Genomic DNA, 20,479 nt, shown 5'->3' on the forward strand with positions numbered 1-20,479 from the left:
GAAAAACACGTCTCTATGCAGAATTTAATTACCGTGAATTTTTATTTGAATGTTTTGGGTGTAAAGTTAAAATCTTTGGAGTTATAGAGCAAAAATTGAAAAAGCACGATTTTTGGGCGCCATTTTGTTTATAAAGAAAGTAGCCACACTATCTGCGGACTTTGCATACCTATATTAATAATATTTAGAGTCATAAGATTCGATTCTAGCAATAAAATTGCTGGTAAATAACTTTTCCCAAAAATGGTCTATTCTGCGATAATCTGCCCAGACTACTTGAACCAGAACCTTAAAATATACAGTCCACAACTCGTGAAATTATATTAATAATTTCACATTCATTTTACATGCCGTAACAGGTTTATCTTTTGTATGTCTTTTGATTAGACTTCATTGGAAGTCTACCCCCACTGATTGTCTTTAATGTCAAAATTAGCTCAGAAGAGTATTAGAATATTTAGACATTTTGTATATTTATTAATGAAACGAAAGCTTCGTTATCTTGTCGGTCTAATTTCAAAAGAATAATTTCCCGAAATACGATCGCGTCAGATAATTCGAACCGTTTAATAGGATGTCGCGGCGCCCCTTTTGTGCCAATTGATTCCTTTCACGCTGCCAACACGTCCACAGTATCCGCCATCCTCCTCGACGTTCAGATTTGCAATATCGACCAAAACTTGAGAGTATTTGTGCTCCATTATGTGAGGATTCGTAACAACTTCAAACAATGCCTTTTGTCTTCATTCATTGGCTGCTAATAATAAACGCGAGGGGCGCTGGGCATTTCTACCATTTTACAGTTATAGGCCTGGATACCGCGTGCCAAAAAAAGTTTATTAATAGCAAGCTGAAAATTTGTTAAAAGATGAGATCCTAACTCAGATCTTATCGACAGATGCAATAAATGACGTCAAAAATAGAATAAATAATAGGTATATGAAAAAATAAAACAATGGAAAAATATTTCAAGCATGTCAAAAAATTTATATTTTTCTTTACACCAAGAACTTCCTTCGCCACCTGAATATATATTTAAGTATAACCTGCCAAAGGGAGATATTTCTACTATCGTCAGATTAAAAACTCGACACGGAAAATATGAGACACATCTGCACAAATTAGGAATAGGTAATTATCAGTTTACTTTTGCGATAATGTTTCGATTAGATATTTGAATCATATTTTCTTTGAATGCAAAATTAACGAGAGATATATATACCAAATTATATTACAATCTACTACAAACACATGTGTATTTTCCAATTAGTATAGAATATCTACAAGTTGTCATGAAATGGAAATAATTACATGAAGTCAAAGACAGAGGTACTCGCAATCATTTATTGTTAAATTCCGACGACCGGTTTCGCTCTCTATAATATGCAGAGCATCTTCAGGTTAACGGTTACAAGTAAACTAAATGCTACAAATAAAAACCAGAGTTGGAACAATGTCTGATTGTAAAAGATGCTAAAAAGATCCATTACGATCAAGCCAATATTTAACAATATATATAAATTAAAACCACAGACAAATACATATGTACGCACACATACTGGCAGTAACAAACTCTCTTATGCCTGCAAACACATGAAAATGTATGCAGTCTGTGATTATGCAATGTTAACGTATTGTACTTACATGCCGCTACAACGGGTTCTTTCTATGGTCTTCAATATCATGTTTTATTGCTCAAATTATGCTAATGGGAATTTGATTGGATAGACGGAAAATGTATAGGTTAACAAGTATATGGGTAAGTTCTTGAGGGTAGGGAGAATACCCATGTTCCACAATTTAAACTTTCCCTGTTCCAGTGTTCCCATACATCAAAGTTTGTCCGACTAGACACTTTTAAGCTATTATGTAAAAAATTTTCAGCTTGCTATTAATCAACTTTTTTTTGGTACGCGGTATCCAGGCCTGTCAGAGGATGTATTGGTAAGTGAAAGGGAGAGAAAGCCACAAAATTTGAGTTATACCTTAAAAGTCAGTGGGATTCTTAATTTCCACGTAAAGGGTGGTATCTATTACGCAAAGTATTCATTATAATGTTTTGAATAAGGACGACAATTTAATGAGGATATACAGGATGACCCACTGGCGTAGCCAGGGGGTGGGCTTTAGGGGTTCATAGAAAATTAATAAAAATGAATTTCACAACCATGATTTTTATTGTATGTTATTAGATTTAATTTATAAAATTGAATGAAAAATTATTAAATGATGAAAAGGTCGCCAGTGCGAGTCTATTATACTATTTGTTATAAATGAAGTCAATACTCGCAGTCTTTAGTTTGTTTTGTTGTTAAAAAGAGGGCTACCGGTTTCGAGGCTAACATTATTTGCCTCATCATTAGACCCAGTACAAAGTCTTCGAGAAAATACAAACTAAGAGCTAAAATGACAAAAAACAAATATTAAACAACTAAGTCCAAACTAAAACTAAAAGTAAAAGAAAAAAGCAAACAACTATAAAGTATTGAAGTGAGTTATTGACTCGAGACTGTATATATTGAGACATTCTGTCAATGATTCCAGCTTTGTTGTGGTCTTCGTCCTCGTTTTTTCTTCTCTGGGGGTTGCCACATCATAGTTTTTTAGATAATCTTTCATCATCCATTCGGCTCATTACTGTTGTTTGCATTTGTTGTTTTATTACTGCATCCCTTATCTATTCGGCACGGAGTGATCTGTTATATGTAACAAATTTGGCAAACTTCTATATGGTTTAGTTTTTTTTTGTGGAAGATTTTAAAGAATATCAATTAAAAAAATTAGATTCTAATGAAATTTAGTGGACTGTTTTATTACACTATGTATATTTTTTAAGCGAGTCATGAAGGATTCAAGTGTAATTTAAGTGGTTAAAAGACATTAATAAGAGGCGTGTTTTCCAGATTCTTTTTATATTCCTTACTATTTGCAGCAAGGGTAATAAATTAAAATATTTTTAACCAGTTGTAGGTATTTTTGAAAATTCGAGTATCGTTATTTTATTTTATGACGACTTTGCTTCAAAATGTTTTTAAAAGTTTTAAAGTTATAAGTAAGGAAAGTAGAAAAAAGAAACGACTACGTCTGGATCCCGCGTATGAAAAAAAAAGTTGATTAATAGCAAGCTGAAAATTTGTTAATAGCTTAAGGGTGTCTAGTCGGACAAACTTTGATGTATGGGAACACTGGAACAGGGGAAGTTTTAATTGTGGAACAGGTTAAAAATTTGGAATTAACTATTAAGATGGGAAATAAGCCACAATTAAATTGAAAAAATAATTTTATTAACGTTTGGAAGCCCAAATCGGATTTCGTTGTCAAAATACAAAATACTACTAAAATAAACAAAAATGTTGTTGCTAAGTAAAAATATTCTTCTAATAATTTATTTAATCTGACTCATTGATACTGGCAATTCAGACGTATATTATACATTTTAAAGTAGAAGACTTTAAAATGATATCTCCAATATTTATGAGTTGCGTTCCTGGGACGACTTTACTAAAAGATATTTCATTCGATTACATGAAATCAATCCCAACTCAAGGATATCCGTCACAAAGAAATTATAACATGTGATCTGTCTTTAAAAAGACAACCAAATGCAACGATCTGAAAAACTTGGAAAGTTTTTGAAAAAAAAACAAAAATTTGGAAAGTTAGACCACGAAAACGTCCCATGTATTTTGTCGGACATAATTTCCAATTGATGTTACCCTTTCATTAAACTCTCATGCAAAAATCAGACTGCTATTTGTCACCTGTCATAATTCCTGTCATTTGACATGTTCTACGTGTTCCACTCATTAAAATACCCAGTTGGTGATGAATAGCAGTATGATTTTTGCAGGACAGTTTAATGAAAAGGTAACAAATTAATTGGAAGTACTGTCCGACAAAATACATGGGACGTCTTCTTAGTCTGACGTTCCAAATTTTTAACCTTTCCACAATTAAAACTTCCCCTGTTCCAGTGTTCCCATACATCAAAGCTTGTCTGACTAGACACCCTTAAGCTATTAAAAAATTTTCAGCTTGCTATTAACCAACTTTTTTTTCATACGCGGGATCCAGACCTAGACGTTTTTAATCATTTTGAACATTCTGTTTTTTTATTAATATTATCTATTTCAGAGGGAGGATAAGTTAAGTATTGATATTGGAATTACAACACAATTTTGCAAAAATCAGAATTCCACCTCTCACGTCCACCTTAAGACAGACCCATCCTGGTCTAAGAAATTATTTATGAAAGTAGATATATTGCAAATTAGTCACTAATAGATACAATGCTTTTTATACATATTTATATTATTATATAAATCTGCCAACCCTACACATACATGCAAACCCTTCAAACCACCATTCCCTTTCCCACCACAGCACGTTTTATTCACTCTTATAATTTGATAAAAGACAGCGTCGGAATCATTAATCAAGAGTGAAAATAGCTGTCAAGAGAGCATGCAAATGCTTACCGTTCTCCGACGACGAAGTGGCGCAGTTGGAAGCGGATGCGGAAAGGTTATTTCGCCGTCTTCGGACCATCATTTTCCGGAACACCGTTCCGCTGAAAGGCTCAATCTCGCAGAGCTCAATGGGATTGTTTTCATCACGGCCGTCGTTCGCCTGAAAAGAAAAAGAAATTGTGATGTATTCGGGTCTTTTCTTTCGCGTGGTGCAATCTACAATATAAGGAAATATTCGGTGGCTTTCGAGGTACATAGTAGGTGATGCGAAGAGATGCAACTGCTGCCTACTCGCAAATAATTTGAAGTAATGAAATAGTACGAGGGTTTTTGAAGTTATACTTCTTTAGGCGCGATTTCATTGAGGGTGACATTTTATTAATCTGCGCGCATGCGCACACCGACAGTATGGTATTAGTCGTTATACGGGCTCTGATTGGGTGTTGAAATGATCTGTCAATAATTGTTCAATATGGAGGTTATCGGCAAACAAAAATATTGTATATATTAGTTTTTATTGTTGTGAGGACAGAAATAAAATCAAATTTATAATTATAGTGACTTTTTAAATAGTTTTGAAAAGCCGCAGGTACGTAATTCTAAATGTTTCAGTTGTATTCCAATAAAAAATTATCTTCATACCTATCTATTTGGAAAATGTAAAAAAAAATAAAGTTAGAGGAAAGGCTGTAAATATGGGCTGGTCTTGTAATATGGGCTAGGTGGGTTTCACAGCTATTCGTTGCAGATCTCTACATTTTGACTAATTCAAATGGTATTTGACGAAGTTAAACTATCACCGTAGCGATGGCACCACTGTGGTAGATATTTCAAAGTTTATAATAATTGTTTGTCGGTTGGTACGAGTGTCAAAACTTTTTCAGGTAAGTTGATAAATTCCAGTATTTAAAAATAAACACGAATTTCAAAAAAAATCTGTGTCACGTTGAAGCTCTATTATGAGTCTTTGATATATGCTAATGAGTTTTCTTCAAATTGTCTGATTTTAGACATAACTTCTTTTGTTGTGCAAAGCAAGCGTGTTTACAATATGGGCTATGCCTCTGTTTTCATTATGGGCTGGTGGCCCATATTTAGAACAATGTAGCAATGTAGGCAAAACAAAGTAGGAAAAGGCAAAGAAAAAGGAAAAGGAAAAGAAATAAAAAAAGGAAAACGTAAGCAGCTTACCAAAGTCACAAAGAACCAAAAACAGGAATCGGTTTCTAGTAGCGAGGATGAGGAGGAATATGTGCCTGCAGATGATGACAGCGATTACAATGAGTTTCCTTCCACACAGCCTCCACAAGACGCAGCTGACGTAACGTGTATGTTTTGCGAAGTACTTTTTTCAGAGGATAATCTTGGTGAAATATGGGTCAAGGGCTTTTGTTCCATTTGTGGGCACATAACGAGTGCGCTGGGGCCGAAAAAGAAGAATATGTGTGTGACTTTTGCAAATAGTTTTAGCCTATGAGTTATTTAATGTATTTTTTGTATTTTAGATATTAATAGTACATTGTTTACCGGGTAGGAAAAGCTTAACATTCCTGGACGACTATGAAGATTGCTAAGTCGAGGCGCAAGCCGAGACTTAGCAACACAGAGTCCAGGAATGTGGCTTTTCCTACGAGGTAAACATACTATTTTTCCGCAAATCGTTTAAAATTCGACAGATATTGATTGATTTAAAAAAAACGCGATAATTTTATTCCCAAATAAATGGTGCTTTGAAATTCCTAATAAAATTACTTGGGTTACTATGGAAACGTATTGAGGTTGAATTGTCAAACTTGACACTTATAAATTTAATTGCTGGTGTTCTCGAAAGTAAAATGATAAGTGATGATGAAATTTCCATTCCTGGGACTCCTCCAGAGCTGGTTGAGGCAGTGAATACTGCTTCATTAGAATTATTGCCAAAGAAATCAAGAGAAAAGTACGAAAATGCATACAGACGTTTTATGGATTATCGCATGAGTAAAAATACGAGTTCTTTCTCAGAAAATGTTGTAATGGCATACTTCCTAGACCTTTGTTTAAAGATGAAATCTTCAACATTATGGGCCAATTATTCAATGCTGAAGTCAACCCTTGCACTTAAACACAATGTAGATATATCTACATACTCAAAACTTCGTTCTTTATTGAAACGGCAAGCTCAAGGTTATAGGGCAAAGAAATCTAAGATTTTAACGAAGGAAGAAATTGAAAAATTTATCCAGGAAGCTCCAGATAAAGAAAATTTAATGATTAAGGTAATTTACAAGGTTTTAATAGCAATGTGTTTTCTATCATTTATGTAGAACACTAACAACTGTACGGAAATATCATTTCCTTACAGTAAGGAAATGACATTTCCTTACAGTAAGGAAGTCCTGACTTTTTCTTCAAGAAATTTTGACAGGAATGTCAAAATTTCCTGGCGATTTGCGGAAAAATATATTTGTCACGCATTTATCTCATTTCACACAAATTTAAGACACATTTTTCGGGGTAGCCCATATTTAGGATCATTATTCAAACGGCGCAAAAGTACAATTTTTCATTATTTATACATTTACAACAGTTGTATATTTTTTAATCAATTTGCACTTTGTTCAGGTTATAAGTAACTAAATGTAGGTATTCTTGCATACTTTTGGAAATAAAATAGAATTTTTATTCTTTTTTTACAAAGAAAAATAAAATGGGTAGCCCATATTTGCATCCTTTCCTCTACTTATTAGTAGGCAATGCTTTAATTTACATAATCTGATTACGAACAAACTTTCTACAAATCTTCATCTAATATATCGTTTTCTTATTCTATATTTTGTTGTATTTTAATTCGACAAAAGTCAAACTAATAATTTGATTAAATTCATATAAAAAAACAAACTGTCAAAAAGTTTAATGATGTAAACGTTTAGTTTGTGTATATTCCCACATGACGTATACGCGAAGGTGGTGCAGTAGGAAATCGCTTCGACTTTCGTACGGCGCGATAGACGTGAAGTGGGTTCAAGCCCCAAGCAAGTTGTTATTTTTTATTTTTTTTATAGATTTTATGATTGTAAGTATATTATTATATAATTTTTTTCAGAAAATACGTATTTAATTAAAATTTTTGGCAACAATTATTGTTCAGAAATCATTTGTGGCATTTTTCAATGTTTTTGTGTGTGTTTTATTCTTTTATTTTTTTAATTTTTGGTATTGTTTTAATAAAAATTTTTGGAAAGTAGTAGAGAAACTGTTTAAAGTATATTGATTTCGTTGAAATCATATAATAGAAGTATAACTTCTTACGTGCGTACAAAGTACACACATTCTTTTTTTATAACTATAGAAATAAAAAGTGCTGCGAATTCGGAGAAATCTTTTTAGCATTTTGTAGAATTATTGTTTAAAATATTAACAAAATATAAGTCAACAGTCAAAGAGTAGGTGTTGTGATTTAGACATTTATTATCTTTTTCTATTTGTGTTAAATACAAATAGAATACAAATGGTAGCAAATTTTGCTCTGATCCAATTCATAATCTTGGGGAACTAGGTAAACGGATGAAACAGATATATAACCATGTGTTTGTCATAGCGAAATGTTCGATTTACATCTAAGCGTTTTCAAAACTAAAATTCTAGTATTTTCAAAGACCAATAAATGTACATTTAGCAAATGAGCAAATATCAACAGCCGGTAACCAAAAGAAAAATTCTATCAAGAATCAAACAAGAGAGAGAATCAAAACACTCATGAAGTTGAAAACATTTTTTTACAAGGTCACACCTTAGTCCAGAGCTCAGAATCCGAATGATTAGATGTTACGTTTTCTCTATCTTATTGTATGGCTGCGAAAGTTATAAAATGGACTCTGAAACAGGAAAAACTAATAGGTATATGCCTTTGAGATGTATATATACACACGACTGCTGAGCATTCCATGGATACAAAAAGTTACCAATGATGAGGTACTTCGGCGCATAAGTAACCAAAAGAATTGGGTCTAGGACGTTTCATCGCCGCCGTTTCGATGCCGCCAGTTCGATGCCGATGCCGGCCGATTCATCGCCAGTCAATTAATCGCTATCTGATATATTTCCGAATTTTCGACAGTTACAATTATTAGTTATTTTTAGTATTAATTAGGAATTCTAGGAAATGCGAGATATGACGGCGATGAAATGGACTGGCGATGAACCGGCGGCATCGAAACGGCCGGCGATGAACCGGCGGCATCGAAACGTCCCATTTCGAAAAGAATTACTAAGCATAAGCAAAGAGAGGAAAATACAATATGTCCTTGGGTCATGTGAAAGATATGATAGACGAAAGATATGAATTACTCCACAGGAAGGTAAACTACAGGGCAAAAGATCAGTAGGAAGGCTTCAAAACTCGTGGCTGAAAGCCTTAAGGAGATGCTTTGACCGCTCATCCGCAGAAATCTTTCATGCAGCAGTGTCTAAAGCTGTAATTGCCATTTAGACCGCCAACTTTCGAAAGGAGATGGCGGAATAAGAAAAAGAAACAGACATATTGACAACTAGCCAAAACATTGCACAAGAGTTTTACTGGATTTAAGAGAAGAGTTAACTAATGTTTAAACCCAAACGGTTTAACAATAATTATTGTAGTCTTCGCTTTATTGAGTTTAATTCCTTCTTCTTCTTCTTCCTTCTTGTACGTAGGCTTTAAAGCCTCTTTCTTCTTCAATATTAGCCTCCTAAATTGTTTAAATTATCGCACCATCTTTTTCTTGGTCTGTCAATACTTCTTTGTCCATTTGGTGACTTATATCGTCCCTAGGCTAGGCCTAAACGGGGATTAAATAACCAGTCTCGAGTCGACTTATCTCGTGCTATTCGTACTATCCTATCCTCTGCCATTCTACTAATGTTTCCGTTCCACTCCTGTTTCCGTTTTGTCACCCATCCATTTATGTCTTCTACATTGCATGATCTTCTTATGTTTTCGCTTCTCTCCCTATCCAACAGACTTTTCCCTGATATTCGTCAAAGTATTTTCATCTCTGTTGTTTCTAATAGTCGCCTCGTTTTAGATGTGTCAGGTCTTGTCTGCGCCGTGTATGTCAATATAGGTCTAATTACTGCTTTATAGATTCTTGCTTTTGTGTCTTGTCTTAGGTGTTTGTTCTTCCAGATTGTGTCATTAAGAGATCCCGCCGCTTTACTTGATTTTAAGCTTTGTTGTCGTACTTGCTCTTCAACATCTCCGTAACTGGTTATATATATTTCGATCAATTTCATTTTACATCGTAGTGGGTATTTAGATGTCATACATTTGGTTTTTTCTGCTGATATTATCATATTGTATTTCTTAGCTGTTGTATTGAATATGTGTGTTAATATTTAGAGATCGTCTTCTGTCTCGGCGATCACTGGGGCGTCGTCTGCATAACATAATATTTGGATTTCTGTGTTCCCAATTCTGTAACCATAAACTTTACGTACTGCTTCTATTATTTCGTCCATTATTATATTAAAGAGCAGTGGGCTTAATGAGTCACCTTGTCTGACTCCGCTTTGTACTGGTATAAACTGCGTTAGTTTTCCATTTATCTTTGCCTGTATTCGATTATGGAAGTAGATGTTTTCGATGGTTTGTATAATATTGATTGGTATGTTTATTCTATAGAGTAAGTGTAAGACGTCTTCGACTTGGATGCGATCGGAAGCCTTTGTCAGGTCTATAAAACATAGATATACTGGTTTATTGTACTCGATGGCCTTTTCTGTGATTTGTCTCAGTACAAATACGGAGTCTACGCAGGATCTTCCGGATCTGAATCCTTATTGTTCATCTGATAAAGTTGTTAGTTTATTGATTTTGTTGGTTAGGACTTTTGTGGTTAGCGTAAGTGCGGTGTTCAGTAGATTTATACCTCTATAATTGTTGGAGTTTAATTCCAAGTTTGATAATAAACAAATTAGTTTCTTTTTGTTGCATTTTTTGTATTAGTTATATCTGTAATTCTCTTAATTACTTTTATCATTGCGAAGAGCTTCGCACATAATACCAATTAGCTTGGTCTTGGATAACACCTTTATTAAGATAATGCAAAATGCAGTAATGATTGTGACGATCAGATGCGTGACCAGATACTCCGACATTACCAGGTCACAGTATAAAGAGGGACAGTAGAACCACTCTCCGAAAAATTGGAAGTAAAATCTGTAGTCGCGCATGGCGACCGCGCAATGTTGGCAGTCGCTTTTGCCCCACTCTCGCATTGCTATTCGCATAGAAACGTACGGCTTTTAACAGGGAAAACCCGCATCCACCACTGGTGAATTACCAATTGCGTACTGCCGGTATTACTTCCTGAGATCAAAACGCCGACAGAAGAGTGATTTTACTGTGGAACCTCTATATACTGTGACCAGGTCGCCTAGCGTTCGATACCAAGGAAAGAGCACACATTCATCTTCAGCCCATATTCGTGACAGCATTCATTAAGGCGTTACATTACGATCTGTAAATCATTGTTGTTATCCGGTATTATTACTTCTTTATATCGCTTCACTGTAGACAGTGAAGAGTAGGTAGTGGGACAGCACGAAACCTGGCTGACTCCTTTCTGTATTTTGATATCTCTAGTGTTCTAATTGTCATCTCTTACCAAGAAAGTTTGATTCGAATATAGATTATATATAATTTTCATCTCATGACTGTCAATATTTTTGCTTTTTAATAGAGTATCTACAAGCTTTTTATGTTAACCATTCCGATTTTGTACTTTAATAATTTTTGATTGTTTCCCGATTTCAGTTATCTGTCGATGTCAGTGCTCTTACACCCAAAACTTGGGGTTAAAGTATGTATATAACTTTATATTAGAAAAGAATATGGGCTGTCGTAGATTTTTTCCTCTGCTATGTTCAAAAGTATATTTATATTATATTGTGAAGAAAAAAGTATGTATTATAAATATGTACTTCAATTTGCTAATGAAGTCCGTCAGATATTTTCGTTAGATTGTTGTTTTATCCCTGGCATTCCCTGGTACTATGATAATAATAATAATAATAATAATAGAGTTTATTTGTAGCAACTAATACCATAACAAATAAACCCAGTTTCTCACTGAAGTTGTTTGTCACATGGACTACAACTTGTGCGTGAGGGTTAGATTTTGATTATATTAAACAACATTAATTTATCTTAAAGTTTACAAAAAGGAATCAAAAAGGCTTTTTCGCTTATCTGTCTCCAAATTTGGGCTCCTCTTCTGACTAATCCAGTTATTATTAAATTTTGTTTATCGGACCTAAAGGTCCGAATAACCGAAAATTTCTCATAAAATTCAAGAAAGGATTGCAAAAAATTTCCGAAGTGATTCTTCTGGCGGACTTCGATTTCTGTGAGAATTATCATGACTTTTATCTATTTTTACAATAATTTTCATAATTTAAACATTTTAGTGACATTTTAAATAAATCTATAATGATACGATCATAACTGTAAATTTATGAATGGTAATAATTTGATCCTGTTTGGAGGAAATGTCAGTTTGTATTGCATTGTATCACCACACCCTCGTAACATTGATCTGTACTGAAACAGCACCGATCACCAATTATGCCGTGCTACCCCTAATAAACCCAATCTGTAACTGGTAGTTTGTTCATATCGATGCGAATGAGTATTAAGCTGTAATTATCGGAGGTGAAATTTGCACTAATTAACAACGCGACACAAAAACAACGCAAACAGAAGGCCGGCTGGCTTAAAGGATTCAGACCCGTTCGTTATATTTGAATAGGGTAATTAAAAACCAACAAAGGCTGTCAAATTATAATGTTTGGTAAGTCTTGTGTGAAGTGCATCCGTACGCAGACTAGGTGTCATCATTAAAATAGGACCGGATAGGATAATACTTTTGATTTAGTATCATTGTTGCAAAGTAAATAAGAGGTGTGAACGATAAATAATTCAGGCCATCGCTCCAATAGGCAACCGAAAATAAGATTGCAGCGCCAAAGTGAGCAATTGTAGAACTATTAATATTGCGACATTGGTCATTGGAGTTTTGCATGATTTTGTATTTGTTGAATATTAAAATAATTTTGAATAGTAATAATTTGTTGGTAATAAGTTTAATAGGTTAATAAGTTTTTAATAGTAATACGTTTAATAGTCATATAGTCCAGGGCGCATCTGTTTTGAGATGGAAGTTGAGAGGTGACTCAAATATTTTGCAGAAATTGCTTGAAAATAACTCAAATAATAAAATTTGAGTTATCCTCCCACTCAAAATGGTCCGGAACATTGTTTAAATAATGAAAATGTCAAAATATGAAGGAAAAATTCGATTTTTTTATTGGTTTTTTGATTACAACTTTAAAACTATTCATTCTGAGAAAAATTGTACTGACATAAAAGTTGCGTAATTAAATTTTCTACAATATAGAATTCGTTACAAATTTAAAAAATAGTCACCCTTGTTGCAAAATAGCAATAATTGCGAAAAAACCATATAAAAACAAATATTCGCATTTTACGTTTTTCAACCATTTATGCTACACTTAGGACCTTCATATTTTACCCAGAAAAACTTTATGATATAGTAAAACAACAATGTAAATTTCATTAAGATCGGTTTAATTGATTTTTCAAAATAAATTTTGCAATCCAGCTTTCGCAAAAAAAATTCATTTTTTTTTAATGCTGCAGGACTGAAAAGTGTACTGTACCTTTCATTTGCAATTTGCAAAATTAAAATCGATTAATTACCACGGCGTCAGGAAATTTTTTAAATAAACATTAATTTTTGGTGCTACGCGCAGGACAGCGGTGTTCGATTCACACAAGTTGATTTCCACCAAAATTTCTTCCAATCTTTATCTAATATATTATTTTCTTACTCTATATTTTGTTGTATTTTATATTTTAATTCCACAAAAATCAAACTAATTTTATTATTGTTTGTGAAATATTGTTTAAACAATCGCATATGTTTAAAAATAATACACTTTTATTCTCTAAGTTAAAATATATGAGCAAAGAAAGTTTTTGCTAAAAAAGTGTTATTTTAAAGGAGTATGTGTATTTGTTTTTTGTTGTTGTAAATTTATTTATTTATATCGAAATGTAATAAAAATTAAAATGTATCAATCATTATCAAAGGTCACTGGAATGCCCAAACAGAGCAAACTATCTGCTGCCTGGGCGTAGAACCAATAAATAATGTTTATTTAAAAAAATTCCTGACGCCGTGGTAGTTAATCGATTTTAATTTTGCAAATTGCAAATGAAAGGTACAGTACACTTCTATACGCAAGAAATTCAACTTGCCATGTGCTTTATTTTTAGTCCTGTAACATTTTGAAAAAAATGAATTTTTTTTGCGAAAGCTGGATTGCAAAATTTATTCTGCAAAATCTATTGAACCGATCTTAATGAAATTTACAGTATTGTTTTACTGTATCATAAAGTTTTTCTGGGTGAAATATGAAGGTCCTAAGTGTAGCATAAATGGTTGAAAAACTTAAAATACGAATTCTTGTTTTTGTATGTTTTTTTTTTCGCAATTATTGCTATTTTGCATTTTGCAACAAGGGTGACTATTTTTTAAAATTATATATTGCAGTAAATTTAATTACGCAACTTTTATGTCAGTACAACTTTTCTCGGAAATGAATATTTTTAAAGTTATAATCAAAAACCGAAGAAAAAAATCGGACTTTTCCTTCATTTTTCGACATTTTGATTATTTAAACAATGTTCCGGACCTTTTTGAGAGGGAGGATAACTCAAATATTATTATTTTATTTTCAAGCAATTTCTGCAAAAAAATTTGAGTCACCTCTCAACGTCCAAATCTACTAATATTTTTACAGATGCGCCCTGGTCTATAGTCTGTTCGCTAAACTCAGACGCAACTTTCTAGATGTTTTAGTCGGTAATTTTGCCAATTTTAGTAAAATTGGCAAAAAATAATTACTAAATAGTTAATAATCACTAAATAGTTAGTAATTTTGCCAATTTTCGCAAAATTGGCAAAAAACAAAAAAATTATCGACTAAAATATCTAGCCAGTGGCGTCTGAGTTTAGTGAACCGACTATAATAAGTTTTTAATAGTAATAAGTTTTAATACCTAGTATTGTTTGTGTTATATTAAATTTATTTTGTAATATTAAAGAATTTTTTAATATTAAGACTTTTATCGTGAACGGGTGTATTATTGTGTATTTATTTTATATCTTAGAAAGACAGTACGTATATTTTTTCTCAATTCAGTGTAACCCTGTTGTAACAATTTGACGTAAGGCTAGATTATTTTAAAAATTTCGAATTATTGGTTATTATTATATAAATGACTAAATAAGGATTATTATGTTCATCATATCAAATATTCAGTTTGAATTTTTAAACTTATTGTCTATTCATTAATACTTTACTTCCCAATTTTCCTTCTATTCGTACAGGATATTTGTCCTCAGTTTAGGGAAAAGCGTGGAAAGTAACATTTAAATTTTTCTTTTCCCAAGAGGAACAATGAGGAACGGAACAATACCGATTTGAATGACTCATAGTTATCAAATTACTTTTAAGACGTAAATATATTTATACAAACACACACACTCAAAGAAAAATGGAAGAACAATGTCAATATCTTTACTTACTCCTATGCTCACCAGATAGCGTACCCCTTGTTTTGATTTGCCTTGTAACGAGGTCGTTGCGTTGTTGTTGTTGTTGTTGTTGCTCCAGGTAATTATCAGTCGAAGAAAAAGAGTTCGCTTTTTAAAACATTTTTATTTGGAATCAAAATAAACAGAAGATACGATAATTAGCCTTAATTACTCATCAAGTTCGTTTATAAAATATATTTATAATTTCTACGCATCGAGCTTACTGTTCGGGCCGATGTGACGATATTTTTGTACATGCATGAATGATTTTGACGATCGCGCGAAATAAGAATTGCTTTTATTAATACGACGTGATTTATAATAAGGAAAGGGGAGAAAGGAGATCCCGCTCACCTCGCCGGATTGAAAAGACATATAAAGAATATACGATCACCGCTCATATAAGGATAGGTAAAAGGATAGGTAAGAAGAAAACTGTCGGATTCGCTCAGCTCGCCAAAACGACAGCGAAAAATAATCGGGAAATACTACCTACATAAACTCACCTCTTGTACCTCGCTGTTATACAGTACAAAATAGTATATTGTGCAAGAAGTGCAGAAAGGTACTAATTTCTCACGAGTTTGAAAAGTTGCGGTACGAGCGTAAGCGAGTGCCGCAATTCAAACGAGTGAGAAATTACCTTTCTGCACGTGTTTCACACTATACTTTTTCTACAAGCACAGTTTTTCCTAAAAATAAAAATCACAATTTCCAAACGACGATTAATTATAATAGGTACCTATGTGATAAATTTTAAACTGTATTTAATTAATACCTACTAATCAATTTAAATTCCTTATACCTAAATAAATTGCACAGAAATCAGTTAAAAAATTAATGCACTGCCTTAATTTGTTTAAATTTAAACAATTATTACACATTATTGACATTATATTTATGCAGTCACGGATTTACACAAAACCTACTTCATTCGACGTCTCTTGCACAGGTTGCTAAATCCTTATTGGTTATTTGATAATTATAAAATGTTTAATAAGAATAAAATTGTAAAATAAAACAGTTGTAACATCCATAATTTCTTTGGAGCCATCTCCAAATTGCGATTGCAGTGCTGCAAAGCAAATTCGGTATAAATTTAATTCTCTATAAAAAATCTTCTATGAAATAGTTACTAAAATTGCATACCTTTTGAGCTATCGCCAAAAGACCGTGAACAAACTAATCTTAAAGACACAAGGCTTCCTTCATTTGGTAGCACTCTTCTATTTTAGCATTTTTAGAGGTCAATTACCAATATAAAATAAAACAATTCCTTGAAAAATTAAGTTCCTTATTAAATGACATTGGTACAATATAGTCCAGGAACCGAAGCTTTTCACCTCGCAATTTTTACAGAATAGATCGATTTGCTTGAAAATTTGAGAATAAGTAGTGGATAGTCCAAGGATCAAAATCTATATGATACCGAAAGGCGCTTTTACCATGGGAGTGGTTGCCACCCCATCCCGGGGGTGGAAATTTTTTTATTAAATTTTGATCGCAAAAGTTGATAAAAACATTAATTCTAAGCAAAAAATGTTCTATACATTTTTTTGCAAAAATTAATAGTTTTCGATTTATTCGCTATCGAAAGTGTTAGTTTTATATCGAAAAATTCAATGTTTTTCGATTACTTACTCATTTACGATTCACTCAATTTTTACCGTAGAAAAATTTTTTTCAAACCAAGTTCTTGGAAATTAAATAACCTACAAGTTAATATTTAAATATTTTTTGTATCTCTGATGCTAATCATTCTATTCTGAAGAAAATTGCATTTTTTACTAAACTACAATAATTCGTTATTCGCTTTTAACTCCAGTTTTTTAAAAACTAATCATTCTAAACCAGTCAAACTTCTAGGATCTATTAATAATACATAAATAAAGAAGAGTGAATAAGGCCAATGTCTAAAAACACCGCTAACTTACATTATTATGCTTCCATTTGGATTTCTCCTTTTTTTGTTCAAAAAATATATTGATTTTTTAACCGCAACTTCTTTATTTTTTATCTCAGAAAGTTTGGTAAAAAAGAATTTTGTAGGTTTTTACAAGATCTATAAGGCTATTCATATTAAATCCATTTAATATCCTCAGTCGCAAAAAGAGGTGACTTTGAAAGGGTTGGTAAAGGTGGTTTTTGCATGTTATTACAAGTTATACTTATCAATAGCTCAGTCAATTTTTGCCGTAGAAAAAATTTTTGCAAACCAAGTTCTTGGGAATTAAATAAGCTACAATTTGATATTGAAACAATTTTTCTTGTCTGTGATGCTAATCTTTCTATTCAGAAGAAAAGGGAATTTTTTACCAAACTACAAAAATGCGTTATTCGCTTTTAACTCCATTCTTTTTAAAACCAATAATTCTAAGCCGGTCATGCTTATAGAATCTATTAATAATACATAAAGAAAGAAGACAAAATAAGGTAAATGACTAATTGATTGTTGGGGTTATTAGTGTTGATTAGTGTTGAAGTGATTATGGGGTTGATTCCGATCACTTTTTTGCCGAAAAAAATAGGGACTGACATTCTTTTCATTATAAGTCACTTAATTTTTGAGCTAAAGTTTTTTTATTTCTGTGGATAGATATGTTTACTTTAAATTAGTTTCAACAAATTATCCTCGAAAAATGCATAGTTTTCCCGTCTGTTGACTTTTACACTACAATATTTAGCATTTGCCTTAGAAGAGCTAACATATATTAAAGTATAAAGTATAAAATAAAAAAAGACAGTTTTGTTTATTTTTTCAAAAGGTACAATTTTGTTAAGCAAAGTTGTTTTGATAAAACGAAAACTTTTTGAGTTATTAGCCGAAAACTGATTAAAAACATTAATTTTTTCGATATAAAACTAACACTTTCGATAGCGAATAAATCGAAAACTATTAATTTTATGAAAAAAATGTATAGAACGTTTTTTGCTTAGAATGAATGTGTTTATCAAATTATGCGGTCAAAATATAATAAAACATTTCCACCCCCGTGATGGGGTGGCAACCACCCCCATGGTCAAAGCGCCTTTCTGTATCATATATATTTTGATCCTTGGGCTATCCACTACTTATTGTCAAATTTTCAAGTAAATCGATCCATTCTGTAAAAATTGCGAGGTTTTGTTCTATTTTAAGCTTCATTACTTGGACTAATAGTCAACAGCTTACTTATAGTGTTTATTAATAATTATTACCAGTATAATAAACGAGTGATTGTTGATATCGATACATCACGAAAGCATAAATTAAATTTATGCCAGCTCAATTGAAAATTAAACGAAATAAAATAGGAATTAATAAAATAAAATACTGAACAATCATAAATTATTTCTCGATAAATTCAACCATTTTTATTTAAAAATTCAACTACATAGGATTTATTTACGTGCATAATACAATTTATTTGCAAATATGGCTATAACTTTTAGAGAAACAATTTGAATAGAGCAAATGAAGCGACGCACGTGATAAATCAGGCCAGTCTAGAGCAATATTTCACAATTTTTAATTTTTTTTAGCAGTGGTCAAGCCGTTTATGTAGTGATATAATAATTTGTGACCTAAAAAATAATATATCTCCAGGAAGTGATGTATACCCGAGGAACTTATTAAATGTGGAGGTGCTACTCTGACTAATCAAATATATAAAATAATACTAAGAGCATGGAATGAGAAACAAATCCCGGAAGAGTGGTGTATTGGAATCGTTTGCCCGATCAATTGGAATGTAGAAATTATAGGGGAGTAAACCTCCTTAATACAGCTAACAAAATATTTTCGAGTATCTTATATGGTCGCCTAAGTGCACATTCAGACGAGCTTCTTGGAGAATATCAAAGTGGTTTTAGGCCTGGTCGATCAACAACAGACCAGATCTTTGTTGGAAAAAACCAATGAATTCAATATCGACACATACATCTTTTCGTAGATTTTAAATCGGCCTATGATAATGTCCTAAGAAATAAATTGTATGAAGCCATAAATGAATTCCACATCTCTGATAAATTGATAATAATAATAATATCGTATGGCCGGGGATATCCTTTCGGATTGTTCCGATTGACCGACGGCTTAACGTGCTCTCCGAGGCACGGTGAAACGGCTCGTATCATTTTTAGAAATGAAAAATTGATTGTCGTTGGGAGGGCTCGAACCCGTGTGCTCTTGCATATGAGGCCAGTGATCATGCCGTTGAGCTACGGCCGTTCACATAATAAGGTTCACACGGTAAATTGATAAGATTGGTTAAGGGGAACGATCAAAATGAAAAATTTTGACGCATGTCAAATTTTCAATGTGTTTTAAATGTATTCATTTTTTTCGAATTCTGAGAAAAGTAATAAGTATTTTTGAAAAATTTAAACGCAGAATGAAAGACTACTTTATTACCGAGGGCCGAAAGTCCCTTAGAATGAATAAAAAGTTTCTTTTGAATGAAATGTTTGTAATTAAAAATCACACTAAATTTTCTCTTTTATTTTCACCCCTGTAACTTATTAAAATGAACATAATAGAAGTTTTCTAGGACTATGTATCGGCCCTCGGTAATAATGTAATCTTTCATTCTGCGTTTAAATTTTTCAAAAATATTTATTAGTTTTCTCAGGATTCGAAAAAAATGAATACATTTAAAACATATTGAAAATTTTGACATGCGTCAAAATTTTGCATTTTGCTCCGTTCCCCTTAAGGCTACAATGCGTAAAGTTGTTTGCAAAGTCGAAATACAGGGAGAACAATCAGAGGCGTTTGAAACGCATGTTGGGCTGCGACAGGGACATGCACTCGCGTGTCTCCCTTTCAGCACAGCTCTGGAAAAGGCGAGATTCCCGAATAGACAACAGAGGAAATATTTGTAATAAATCATCCCAAATTTTGACATAATATGCAGATGACGTGGACCTAGTTGTCCGCACAACACGCAAGCTAGAAGAAATGTATACCACTTTCTCAAATGCCTCAACAAATACGGGCCTGCAAGTAAACGAGGAGAAAACTAGGTTGATGGCATCAACACTCAACAATAGAGCCAGAAACATCGGTCACCAATTCACGGTTGATAACTCTACCTTAGTGGTGAACAAATTCACATACTTAGGCTCCCTGATCACCAAGGAGAACGTCATGACGGAAGAAATCAAGCGAAGGATAATCCTAGCAAACAAATGCTATTTTGGACTGAGTAGACATATGAGAAGCAGAAACTTAAGCCAAAAAACAAAAATAACCATATACTAAACCCTTTTACAACCAGTGTTGACATATGGATTGGAGACATCAACCATCTCCAAGGCAGATGAAAATCTTCTGCTTATATTTGAACGAAGGATCCTGAGAGAAATATTCGGTGGCATCTGTGAAAA

At 32.8% G+C, this 20,479-nt stretch overlaps 1 protein-coding gene across 5 annotated transcripts in view; it reads right to left on the bottom strand.

Annotated features, from left to right (window-relative positions):
* Positions 1-20,479, bottom strand: part of LOC126884772 (uncharacterized) — a 786,660-nt gene that overhangs the window by 270,556 nt on the left and 495,625 nt on the right. For all 5 annotated transcript variants that reach the window (XM_050650993.1, XM_050650991.1, XM_050650992.1 and 2 more), the window contains one exon: positions 4,479-4,629. In XM_050650993.1, the coding sequence (XP_050506950.1) occupies positions 4,479-4,629 (151 nt within the window). The remainder of the gene's footprint in view (positions 1-4,478; positions 4,630-20,479) is intronic.

This window comes from Diabrotica virgifera, chromosome 5 (genome assembly GCF_917563875.1).
Source record: "Diabrotica virgifera virgifera chromosome 5, PGI_DIABVI_V3a".
NCBI lineage: Eukaryota > Metazoa > Arthropoda > Insecta > Coleoptera > Chrysomelidae > Diabrotica > Diabrotica virgifera.